This window comes from Neofelis nebulosa, chromosome 11 (assembly GCF_028018385.1).
Source record: "Neofelis nebulosa isolate mNeoNeb1 chromosome 11, mNeoNeb1.pri, whole genome shotgun sequence".
Classification (NCBI taxonomy): domain Eukaryota; kingdom Metazoa; phylum Chordata; class Mammalia; order Carnivora; family Felidae; genus Neofelis; species Neofelis nebulosa.
In genome coordinates, this window is record NC_080792.1 from 40576154 (window position 1) to 40589447 (window position 13294).

At 40.7% G+C, this 13294-nt stretch overlaps 1 protein-coding gene across 4 annotated transcripts in view; it reads left to right on the top strand.

Annotated features, from left to right (window-relative positions):
* The first annotated feature begins 349 nt into the window (after nucleotides 1-349).
* The window catches only part of GAREM1 (GRB2 associated regulator of MAPK1 subtype 1), a 204423-nt gene continuing 191478 nt past the window's right edge, over nucleotides 350-13294 (top strand). For 2 of the 4 annotated variants that reach the window (XM_058692407.1, XM_058692408.1), the window contains exon 1: nucleotides 527-1017. In XM_058692407.1, the coding sequence (XP_058548390.1) occupies nucleotides 897-1017 (121 nt within the window). In that variant the 5' untranslated portion in view covers nucleotides 527-896. The other 2 variants (XM_058692410.1, XM_058692409.1) reach the window with 2 other exon arrangements.

The window sequence follows — 13294 nt, forward strand, 5'->3', positions numbered from 1 at the left end:
TCCCCGCCTGGTCTGTCTGTGGCACTCTCAAGAGGTGAGCACCAAAGAGGCCTCTTCTGTGGCCTTAGCAACTCCGGTGGCAGAGTGAGGAGCAGCAGGGGACCGTGCCCGACGCCACGACTGAGAGAAAGATTCCCGAGCTTGCTCCGCTCCCGCTGGGCTCCGGGAAGGGCCCTGGGCTGCGAAGGAGTCAGGGCGCGCCGTGGCGCCCGGCGAGGCTGCAGGGCGCCGGAGCGGTCGGACGGGGGAGCGAGAGCTAAAGCTTGCAGAGCGCGCCGAGCCGCAGGCGTAGGCGGCCGCGGCCGAGAGGCTGACGCCCAGCCGAGCCCGCCGGGCCGCGGGAGGCGGAGGCCGAGCGGGAGGCGGAGCGGGCTGCGCCGGGGAGGCGGAGGCGGAGGCGGCGTCTCCCCGAGCTGCGCAGGCGTTGCTCGCACCTTGTTGGTCAGTGCTGGGAGCGCTGCTATGGCGTTTCTCAGACCCGCGGCTCCTCCTCACACGCTCGAGGCGGAGGGAAGGAGGGGTAAGAGGAGGAGGAGGCGAGCGGGCGGCCGTCGCAGCTGCAGACCCGGGGCCAGAGAAGGAGGCGGAGCGGGAGCCGCCGCAGCCACCCCGGCCGCCGCCGCCCGCAGCCGCGGGGCTGCTGCGAGTCCTCTCCCGGCTTGAGGGCACGCGGGGCGTCCCGGCCATGCCGCGTAGCGACAGCTGAGCCGGGCGCGGGCCCCCTCCCTCCCGGCCGCCTCAGCCGCCGTGCCCCCGAGCTGCCCGCGGCCGGAGTGCCCGGCGCCTCCTGCGCGCCCTAGACCGCGAGCGCGAGCAGCGGCCGCCGCCGAGGCGCGGGTGGTGCCGGCGGCGGCGGCGGCGGCGGCGGGAGCGCGGGGCAGGAGGAGGCGGGGAAGATGGACCCGGCGCCCTCGCTGGGCTGCAGCCTCAAGGATGTGAAGTGGAGCTCGGTGGCCGTTCCGCTCGACCTGCTGGTCAGCACTTACCGGCTGCCCCAGATCGCGCGGCTGGACAGCGGTGAGTCTCGGCCCGGCCGCCGGCGCAGGGCAGACCGGCGCGGACCGCAGTCTCGGCATGGGTGTGCGCGCGTGTGCTCGGGAGGGTGGGACCGGGTGGGGAGTGGGCTGCCCGCCCACCCCCGGCGCTGGAGTTGGCCCGAGCGGCTGCCGCAGCCCTGGCGCGTTGCTCTCAGCTACCCCCAGCAACAGCTAGAGATGGGAAAATCAGAGCCCTTGCAGTGTAATTAAAAAGGACGCCTTAAAAAAAAAAAAAAAATCAACATTGGGGAAACCTCTGCAGATTGTAATTTTGGAGGCGAGCTGTCCCTCCCCACCCTCCTGCAGGAATTACTCAACCTGGGAAACCCTGAAGAGTTATCTTAGGCAACTTTCTTACAAAATCATTGTGCTTTGGGTGGCATCTTTATTTTGGATGCTCTCCTTCCTTCTTCCACCCTCCACCCCCCACCCCCCTCCCACCCCCACAAGAAGCAGCAGATTTAAGAGGAAAAGCTCCTGGGTGACCAACTAAAGGGATCACATTTCTCAGAGACCTTTTATTACAGCTTGTCTGTTTTGTTTAACCGAACTGAAAGTAATTTGGGGCTGAGTGTAGAAAATGTTTTTAGCAGAAGTGATGGTATGCTTAAGGTTAATTATTAGCTTAGCACATTTCCAGCCTGGCAAAAAAAAAAATTAAGTGACCAAAACCTATATTGATTTGGAACCTGAGCACAGAATTAAGAAATGCTTGTATTTTCTGAAACTGACCACCAGAAACCAGCCAAACATCCCCCAGCTGTTTGTTTTGCAGTGTGACCTCTGCAAACAAGTGCAGTGTCAAGCAAGTAGACCCCTGTCAGTTTGAATTGTACCATGTAAGGTGTCCATTCAGGTGTGTTTTGTTTTGTATTTTCACTATAACTTCAGTTGATTTGGGCTTCATGTGATTTCGGACTGTTCACAGAAACATGCTTGCTCTGCTGTAGGGCTGCGGGAAGCCCTTGGGCCCAGGCTGGCAGGCAAGCAGATAGAGCTGTGGTCACACAGGCCAAGTCAGAAGAGCATTGAGCAGAAAGATGTCATTTCAAGTCACAAGGGTTCAGGTTACTCCAGAAAGGGAGTAACAACAATGGGTAACGTGAGATGTGTAAATGTCCAAAGGCATTTTTATTCTGTTTCTTAATCTGTGGGGTTAGATTAGACATTTGAAGTACTGATGGGAGAAAGCAATGCAGGAAAGTTCATGAATCCTGGAAAACAAGCATGGCATGCTTTCTATCCTTGTTTGGTTGGCCTTGGTAGTGGTGAGAATAAACTAGGAGTTTTCAAACTAGTAATGAAGTGCAGATGAACTCAGGAAGAAGGACAGGTGGTATGTTGAGGCATTCCTGTTTACAGTGGGGGTGGGAAAGTGGTGCTTTAACTATATAACTAGATATCTCCAGGTCTGAATTTGTATGTGTGGGTATGTGTGTATTCACAGTTTCATTTCCTCTTCCACTGTGCAAAAATGTGTATATTGGAAGGTTAGGAGTCCTCACCTTTTCCGACCTTCTCTCTTCACTGCACACTCTGCCAAAACCCTTAGCTAGGCAGAGAGCATTGATGCATGTGGTATAAAAGTCACCCAAAAGCTTCATTAAACTGAAAGTTTAAAGAGGCTGAATGTCAGTTGCAGACCTAACTTAGCTTTATTATCTGCTGTCCTATCCCTGTCATTCATAAGAAGGATCTGAATCAGCACTGTACTCATCCCACACTTCTTTTTAAAATTAGGACGTGGGTAGCAAGTCTTAACACTGTGCCCTTTCAAGCTGTGGAATGGATTTTGATCACTGTAATTCCAATTCTTTATTGTGAATTTTCGCTTATTACCACTTGAGAATCACAATGACTCACACAAATTTGGAATCCCAGCCAAATACTGCTTTATACCTTGGTTTTTTCACTTAACAATCCCATCTTATTAAAATTTTTTTTTGTTTTTAATAGCTGCATAATATTCCGAGCGGATGGCTATACCCAACAGTCTAGTCCCCAATGGTGGACATGAGCTGCTGTTACAAATTGTGATATCATGAATACCCTTACCCATAAATCTGTTTGTTCAGGTTAGTATATATTCCTGCCTTTCTGAATAAGTATATGTGAATCCTTTTTTGAGTTCGATACACATGAGAATTGGGGGAGCACCACTCTCCCCACAGCCTTACAGTGTTAAATATCCTTAAAAAAATGAATATGATGAGGGGAAAGTGTTAGCTTACCAATTAAATTTGGATAGTCTTTCAAAGAGTCGATCATTGACTCCTTGCTTATTTTTAACCATGTTCCACAGCAGCACCCAGAACATATTAAGGATATGCCGCCATATTTATAAAAGCTGTATGTGAAATCTCCAGTTTTGTGCAGTCCTCATTCTGTGTCTGTCCTTTTGCCAGTTTTAGTACTGCAGGTATGTTTTACACACACACACACACACACACACACACACACACACCCTATACTTAGCCATGAAAAGTAGTCATTTTTCAAATCACTGATTTTAAAAGAGACCAGAAAGAAACTGAAAAACATGCCACTAGTTGACCTTATGCCAAGAGAGAACTATTGGCTAATTTGAAGCAGTCATTAAAGAACATTAAACGTCTAATTTTATAACTGTTGGTTATTGAATGCCTACTACGTGCTGTACATTTCTCATTGCTTGATGCATTGTCTCAAATACTCAGCACCCCATTTTAAGGACTTTGGGAACCTGAGATTCAGAGAAATTGAGTGACATACCTGGTAAATGTGTGGAGTGGGATTTTCAGCCAACTTTCTGACTCTAAAGAAAGACCTTTTATCTCAAATTTTACCTCCTCATACTAAATGGGAGTAGGTTTAGAGTAGGTTTAATGTCTACTCTAAATAGCCCCACTGTCTCTCTGAGAGTTTGAGGACCGGAAAGTCAATATTTTTCAAACAGTGTAGACACCGAATTAAGTGCTGGCCTCATCCATCATATTTAGACTCCTTTCTGCTTCCCAGAGGAGTGGCTGAAAAGACGAAAGGAGCAGTGGGGAAGAAGAGAGTATGAAATCAGAAAAAGAAGGAAAAACATGGTGTTTGAGGTGAGGGCTTATGTATTTAGATGTGCCTGTTGAAATCACTCCTCAGGACATTTGCCATACTTAAAATATTAACTCCACAGTAAAGAACTCTCCAGTTCTTTGCATTATGCATGTTACTTATGAAATGCCAGTCAGATACACACAGTCAACATTGCATCCCCAGGGGTGAAATTTGTCATCATATGATAAGAGAAATACAGAATAATGAGCCTTCATGGTATTGCCTCATGAATTTTTCTGAAAAACACAAAGAAAAGTACTCAAAAGTAGTGATTCTTCTTACGGGGGTGAGATACATGCTCAACAGGCAAAGGCTAGCTAACCCCAGTCAGCAGCAATACAGTTGAGATCAGATATTTAACCTGGTCATCAATCTTGGAAACTGTTGGCTGTAGAACCAGGTTCAACACATGTGTTTTTGACCAAGAAGAGGGTGGAGCAAATGCTAATCTCCAACCCATCCTAACTCAAAACTAGGTAGGGAAATTGAACATTCTCTGTCTCTTCAATTATTTCACCTTGGAAAGGCTCCAGTGGTTAGTCTAGAACAGTGTTCTTCCAACTTTTTTGTTCCTGTAGCTCCTGAACGATTCTGTAGAAGTTTGTACCCTCAGCATATTTTTAAGCTGATTGCTGAAACTTTTCATCTTAAGTGAAAACAGTTGCAAAGGATGTCATCTTTCAGTATATTATAAATTTTGACCTTTTAAATTGTTACATCATTAAAAAAAAACTCTAGTAGGTCTATAAGTGATTCCCAGTATCCTTCGTTTTTTAAAATGCATGAATAAGTTCTTTTTAAACAGTTAAAATTTTTATACCTTTTTCTCCTTAAATTTATATTCCCATTTTCTTCTGCTACAGAATTCTATCCTAATGTAATGTATTTTTATGTTTGAAAGTGTCTTACGGATCACTCTGTCATTATTTCTGTTATAAAATATATATATAAATTGAAACCCAGTGTTTTAGATTTCTTTTGACCTTAAGCCTTTTCATATTTGAATATTTCTGGTTGCTTGAAACAAAGAATTGGAAATTCCCTGATTTAGAAAAGGCATTGCTACCCAAATGCTAAAGACTCAATCCTTTACATGCAGTAGGGTTTTTTATTTGTTGCTTTGTTAGTTGCCCTGAGGTCTTTACACCCTGGGGTAATGCAGTTAAGAAAGATCTAAAGATGCATTGTTTCTGTAAAGTGGGTGAAGGGTCTTTGGGAAGGGGAGGTGGTGGAGGACAGCTTCTATTCATCCTGGGTTGGACGTCTCTCTGTGATCCCAGGCAAGTCAATTTTTAAGACCAGAGAATATTGGGAAGTTGGGGCTCTGGAAATTGATTCCCTGACAGCTGTGATGGGAAGTATTGGCTTTGCATCTAACGTGTACCCCTGTTCGAAGAATGATTGCCTAGATCACTGAAAGATGAGTTTATGGTCCTGTTGACTGAAAGGAAGAGGAAGACTGAGCCTGCATGGAATGACAGGGAGAGAGAAAAAGATAGTAGGAGTTGGAGGCAGATGCAGTGATCAACAGCAACTTCTCCTTTCCAGATGTGCAGAGGAATCAGAGCTGATGCTAATCCCCAGGTGTGTTGGCACTGTGGGAACTTGGTCCTGGCTTTGTGCTGAAGTGCTTCTCTACCATTTAAGTGCCTGTAAGGCCGAAGGAGCAGAAACATGGACACTGAACTCAGGGAGGCTCCATGTGGCTCTTTGCAGATATCAAAGGTGTTTCTAGATCTGTGTTTTATTTTTGAAATTAAGTTCTCAAAACCTCCACGATTGATGTTTTATATATATATTTTTTCTAAATTAACTTTGTGTGAATCTTGTTCCCAGAAGATGTGCTTATCTGTGGTTTCATTTTCCCTGACATTCTATATTGTAAGAGGCATACATATGCATACATGCATACATATGCATGCCCCAGGTAGGAGAGACAGTAGTTTAAAGGATGCTAGAGTTGGGTCTTAGAAACCTCTGTTCAGTTATAGGAGCTGCCATTTCATAGTTATGTGATCTTGGTCAAGTCTAACCCCTTTGATTTGTAGTTTTCTCTTGTAGAAAAATATATTATTATACTGGTCCATGTATCTCATAGTTTTTGATTAGTTTGTTCAATCAATATTTATTAAGTCCCTGCTGTGTATGAAGCCCTGTTACAAATATGGGGACAATAACATTGAATAAAACAGACACCTCTGTGCTCATGCAACCTGCATTCTTGTGCATCTGCTTACTGTGATAATTAAACGCGTAATATATGTGAAATACATGTGTATTGCAAAAGAGTGCACATAGATAAGATTAGAGTAATGGAGGTGCAGACCATTTGAGAGAGAAGCTTCAGAGTGTATCATTTAGGCAACTGAAGTCCACCAAATAGTATTTTATTATTTTTGTAAAGCTAAAGATACTGACTTTATCAGGGTGACTTTAGCCTACCTATTTCCCTCAGAGTATTTGAGATCTAGTAATCCACAGGTTATAAAAAGGTGATGTGAGGTTTTTATCAGAGAGAAAGTGTTGTGAACTAACCCAAGATTGGATTTGGGAAAGAACAGGAAGTTAGGAAAGAAGCTTTTAACTTAATCCAGAATCACATGCAAGTCTGACCAAATGCTACCAACCCACTTGAATCTCTTTCTAGTAGATATTCATCACTGCTTTTACTGGGTTGATGATGATTTTCTGAGCACTTATAGTTATATAACTGTTAGGAAAAACATGCCTTGTGTAATGTTCTGTACCAAATGGGTGATGAAGGAAGTCCCTTGAGTATTCTTTTATATACCATATTATTTTACTTTCCTCTAGTTATCACCTCTAATTCGCCATGCCTACAAATTATGGAAGAATAGGAAAGGACCTTTTAGAAGACCATGGACAGTGATAAGCACTTAGACCCACAAGACAAGATTTGGATATCGCTCTTTCAGTGTTCTTGTTTTTCAAGTAAGATGGCCATTTTGGAAGTCTTAAGACATTTGGTCATCTGTAAAAGGAAAACTGGTTTGACCATTTGATCAACCATATCATAGTTTAAAGAGCATTCGACTCTCTTTTGCTCATTTGGCTGCCTTATTGAAGTGGCAAGTCCTTGTAGGCCAGCTTGTAAACTCGTTTATTTTTGTTTGAGATTCCTGAGGTATCTGTCTTTTTACTCACTGAGCTGCAGTTCTAAGAAAACTCATAAACTTCCTCTGGTCTTCAGCAGGATTATCAATCTTAAGAACACCAGCTATGCTATGCAACTTGAAAAATAACTTCTATTGCTGGTTTATGTATCATTGTGTTATATTTAACAAAATAGAAAATACTAAAATACTTTAAATCTTATGAGATTTAAGCCTTTTAGAAGACATTTCCACATGATGATGCTCCCCCACATCTCAGCCCCTACCCCTACTCCTAGTGGCACAAAAATGTTTACTTGAATTTCAGGTTAAAGGTATCTAACAATTATTTTTGCTATTTGCCAGCTCCTAGCACGATGTCTGACATAGAAGAGATATCCCATAAGCAGTTAATAAATGAATGAGCAAATCTCAGTATTAAACATTTTCAGGTCCAACACATCTGTATTATTAAAGCATCTGCGACCTCTATAAGTTTGAAATAGAATTTCACTTTTGTTTCAGTTGAGCTAGACATGTGCGTAAATGCATAACTTGAAACTAAGATGGTATGTCCTAAAATTAGCAGTAGGGAAAATAAAGACTTAGTTGACCATCATGATGAAATAATGATTCTTCGGATCATTAGTTGTTAATATTTTATTTTATTTTTTATTTTTTTTTAATGTTTTTCATCTATTTTTTGAGAGAGAGAGAAAGAGAGCATGAGCAGGGGAAGGGCAGAGAGAGGGGAACCGCAGATCCAAAGTGAGCTCTGTGCTAACAGCAGCAAGGCCAATATGGGGCTTGAACTCAAACCAGAAGATCATGACCTTCGCTGAAGTTTAATGCCACCCAGGTGCCCCAGTTATTAATGTTTTAACTAAATTATTTCTAGAAATTTCAACTCAATTTTAGATTCTTTGGCTTCTTGCTAGTTCTTTTGTTCTGGAATTCAGATGCCTCCTCTGCATATTAACATGTAGCTATGTCATTGAATTTCTAATCTTATGTGGACTAGAATACCATAAATCTTTGGAATCGGTTAACTCTTATGCTATAATAAAGAATAGGACTGATTGGATAGTCAGCTAACCATTTAACTATTCAATGTTTCATGTTCCCAGGGTACCAGGGATTTTACTTCTAAGCAAAGTAAGCCACTTGGTTTAAATAGTGTTACGAAACTACAACTGCTAATTTGGTACAGTTGTCATCTTCCTAGAATAGCCCCAAGATTGACTTGAAACCTTAGTGTCTTAATCCCAGACAGTGAGTTTCCTTTTATGCCCTTGTAGGGATACTGCATGGTGGTAGAAGAAGGAAAAAACAATGTTCCCAAGCGTTTTTCCAGTGTTGTGGATGAATTACTTTATAATTAAAGGGCAAGTCATTTTAATTGATTCTGCTAATTCTTAAGCCTAGTTTGAAGTATTTAAATACCAATTGGGCTTTGATGACTTAATGGTTGTTTAATAAATTCCAAGTTATTGAATTTAAAGTACACTGTGAAGTCTTATGAAGATATTTGTTACTTAGGTTAATATTTAACATCTTCAGTAAGTTATTACGATTAGGCTAGTTACAGTGTAGAAGGGAATATGAACAGTGCTGAAGGATGTTTCCCTGTAAAGATTTAAAATAAGTTATGTTCTGTTTTTCTCCACTCAGTAGAGGAAAACTTCCTTGCTCAGACATTTTTTAAATATGAGTTTTCTATATACCAGACTTTAAGGTGTTAGAAGTGAGAATAGGCTCTTGATAATTAGTTCACATTGACAGTGTTTTCCTCTTGGCAAGGAACTAGATTCAAATATCTAAAAGTAACTGAAAAAAGGTAAGTGTTTACTTTTCTATTTTTAAATATTCTGTTAACCTTGTAGGTAGTTAGGAAGCACTCACTGGTTATAACATTCTGTCATCCATTCAGAAAAAGGTTAATGAAATGCCTGAGGAAGCCCACGTTGGTAACTTAAGGATATCCATCTGTGAAGGTGTTCTATTCATGACTGACACCCTGAATTACCTCACTCTTCCTTTAGCAGCAATGTATGAGCAAAGGATGGTTGAAATTGAAGAACTAACATCCATTCCATTGTCATTCCTGGTCCTCGGGAAGCTTAGGCTTCAAGGTCTTCACTTTTAGTCTGTTTCAGGTTAATGTTTGAAATAATGCAAGATCCATTTTACCTTGAACCACTGACCCACAAAATCAATCAAGCACCAGACCCAAGTTAAAAACGGTTTAATTAATCTCTAAATAGAGCTCTAGAAGATTCAGAATACCTACTTAAAAATAAGTAAATAACATGAGGCTTTATACAGATATTCTTCTGTTTGGGTTTTTTTTTCTTGTTTTCATGTTTATTTTGGTCCCATTTTTTGGGAGACAGGAGAGCCACTGAGAATAGATAGGATCAGAAGAAATTTTCACAAGCTCCTCATGGCCAGGTATATCAGTTAAGGTTAACTTTAGTTGTGTATAATAGGACCAAAAAAAAAAAAATAGTGATTTATACAATATGGAGATTTCATTCATTTCGTATAAAAGGAGTCTAAAGGTATATACTCCAGGATAGATATGGCAGATCGAGAGTCAAGGACCCAGGCTCCTCATGTCTTTGTGCTCTGTCATCCTTCGGAGGTGGTTTTCACTTCATGTCACTTAATGGCTGCTGGAGCTCTAGCTATCATGCCTGCATCTTACACAGCAGGAAAGGTAAAAGGGCTTGAATTCAGACCAGAAGATCATGACCTTAGCTGAAGTTTAATTGCCTTACCACAACGCCTAACCCAGCACTTCACTTTCCATCTCATTGGTGAGGACTTACACACTCTTCTGTAGACAGGAAGGTAAGGAACTGGGCACAGTACCCGTGGGTTCTTACTACAGGAGAGCGGAGCATTGGATGGTAGAAGCTGTTCAGCCGTCTCTGCCACTCAGATTTGTGCTTTGATGCTTTTTCTTCACTTTTTTTTTTTTTCCTTCACAAAACTTAACCGTGCGTTCAGCCCTAATTTCTTGACACCTTCTTGTTCAGGTTTTTCTTTAGCTTAAATAGTATGAACCTCTTGCTCCAACTTTTCTCTTTTCATCCTTGAGCATGAGCTAAAACCTTAAAGCAGTTCTATTTAAAGGCCCTCTATTATATGTGAAAGTACTTTATAAGTAAGCCATGAAAAGTTATGTATTTGTGGGAAATTATTATTATAAGACACTTCTCACTTTCTTTTTTGGCATGCATACTTTTCAGATTTTCTTTCTGATCTGATACACACGATGGGAATAATTGTCCAGTTGTTTAAAGGTGCTTTTCCCCCCGCTTTATTTTTTTTGACAGAGAGGCTTGGTAGTTGTGTTTTAAAAAGATATTTACTGGTTTTCTGCAGATATCATTATTATTGAGAATTTGGAAAACATAGACTAAAAAAATGACAAAAATGAGTATCAGCTTTAATTCCAGAAGTTATATAACTTGTTATATAACCATTATTAACCTTTTCCTATTATGCAGGCATGGCATGTAAATGGAGACTGTATCTAAAAGTGGGACCAAGCCATATAAAAAACTTTCTTTTTAAATTTTTTAATGTTTATTTATATTTGAGAGAGAGAGAGAGAGACAGTGTGAGCGGGGGAGGGGCAGAGAGAGAGGGAGACACAATCTGAAACAGGCTTCAGGCTCTGAGCTGTCAGCACAGAGTCCGACATGGGACTCGAACCCACAAACTGAGAGATCATGACTTTAGCCAAAGTCGGACACCTAACTGACTGAGCCACCCAGGCGCCACGCCCCCTTTTTAAAATTTTTTTGATGTTTATTTATATTTGAGAGAGAGAGAGAGAGAGAGAGAGAGAGAGAAAACTATGTTTTTGATTTTACATGAGATCATGAGCATTTTCCTTCATTATTAATATTCTTTGAAAATAAAATTGTGGGTGGGAATCTATTATTACCAATAAACCACTATTTACTTGACCATTTTTTAGTTGTTAAACATTTGGTTGTTTTGAGTCTCATATTTTTGAGGATATCTTTGTAACTGAATTGGTCAGTTTTTAACATTTAGTTATTTGGGGTTCCTGGAAGTGGGATTATTATTCAGAATTTATTATTTTTAGATTGTTGATATGTGTTGCTAAATTGTATCTAGGAAAGTTTGTACATTAGTAGTGACTGAGTAAGCCAATCATTTTGTGCATCACTGAAATCGTAGTTATTTCTTAGTCTTTGCCAATTCAATTTAGATCATTTAAGAATTGGCACTTTTTCTAATTTGTATTTCTTTGATTACTATTAGAATAGCATCAATAATTTTATCATATTTCTTTTGTGAGTTTTATGAGTTCTTTGTTCCATTTTTTGGTAGAGTTTTTCAAAGCTGTAATAAAAAATAAAATGCTAGTATTTTTTCCCTTGGTTTTCTGCAGTGTTTATAAGTAATCTCCAGGTTTCATGTGGGGTTTAATCACTTTTTAAAACTTTCCTTCTATTTTTCCTCAGTTGATGTTCATAAAGAGGTATTCCCTCTATTCCTGAAATTGGATAATTATGATTGCTTTTATTTATCAACCTGGATATTGGTTTTAAGTGTTATGTTCATTGTTGCCTTGTGGCCAGTCCTCTGAAAGAAGGAATCCTCTTCCATTGCGTAAAATAAAATAATCTCGTGAAAGTCTTGGTAAATCCATGCTGTGTATTCACAACTGTGTTTGAATTCAAGTCATGGAGAGGTTCCCACAGCTACTTCATTGTTGAAAATTCCTGTGCTTTGCATGAAATTGAGCTGACAAATAAGGTTCGTCACTATTTGGTTTTCAGGGTTAAGAATAAGTTGACAAGTTTATAAAAATATTTCATTCTTTTTACAGGTAATCCATAATGAGCCTTGAAGTGCTACATTTGGGCAGTTTGAGAGCCTTTTGAAGCTTAGAACCCAAGTGCTGATGTGAGAGAATACATACTAGAAATTCACAGACAACTTCCAGATAGGGAGAGAAGCAAACATGATGGCTTGGATGTCATTTCATTTCTTCTGTTGAACATCTGTGTAAATGTCAACTTCATTATAATGTCTAAGAGGAAGGGAACCATACACACACACACACACACACACACTCACACTGAAGTATTACTGAGCAATAAAAAAGAATGAAATCTTGCCATTTGCAAAATGTGGATGGAACTAGAGTATTATGCTAAGTGAAATAAGTCAGTCAGAGAAAGACACATACCATATGATCTCACGCATATGTGGAATTTGAGAAACACAACCAATGAACATAGGGGAAGGGAAACAAAAATAAGATAAAAACAGGGAGGGAGACAAACCATAAGAGACTCTTGAATACAAAGAACAAATTGAGGGCTCTGGAGGGGTATTGGGTGGGGGGATGGGCTAAATGGGTAATGGGCATTAAGGAGGGCAGTTGTTGGAATGAGCACTGGGTGTTATATGTAAGTGATGAATCACTAAATTGTATTCATAAATCATTATTACACTATATGTTAACTAATTTGGATTTAATTTAAAATACTGTTTTAAAAAAAGAAGGGAACCACAGATAAGAGGGAAAGTCCAGTTTAATTCTCTGTGTATACGCAGTGATTGATGGGGAATAATATACATATATCCCTTTACTAACTAGGCACAGAGAACTCTCTGAATAGTTCTATCAGTGGGTTGAGGTGACGGTTGCTAAAAGTGAAGTACGAGATGACTTTGAGATTCTTTTCTACTGTCAAAGAAGAAGCCTCAAATTAACTTTACAGTAAATCAGGTAGTTTTTGAATTGTTCTCACCCCTCCCCACAGTCTTCTCTCTCTCTCTCTCTCTCTCTCTCTCTCTCTCTCTCTCTCTCTCTTTTCTTGACTCAGTTGGGAAGAGATCAATGAGTAGACTGTACGCAGTTGAATACTGTGCAGTAGATACTATAAGAGTTTTATGCTAATGAGTAGAGCCCAGGGAGAAGAGGAGGGAAATATATGAACTAAGTCTAACCTATCTAGTTTTTAAATTGTCACAGTGAAACAAAACTTAATTGCCCTTGATTTTGAACTT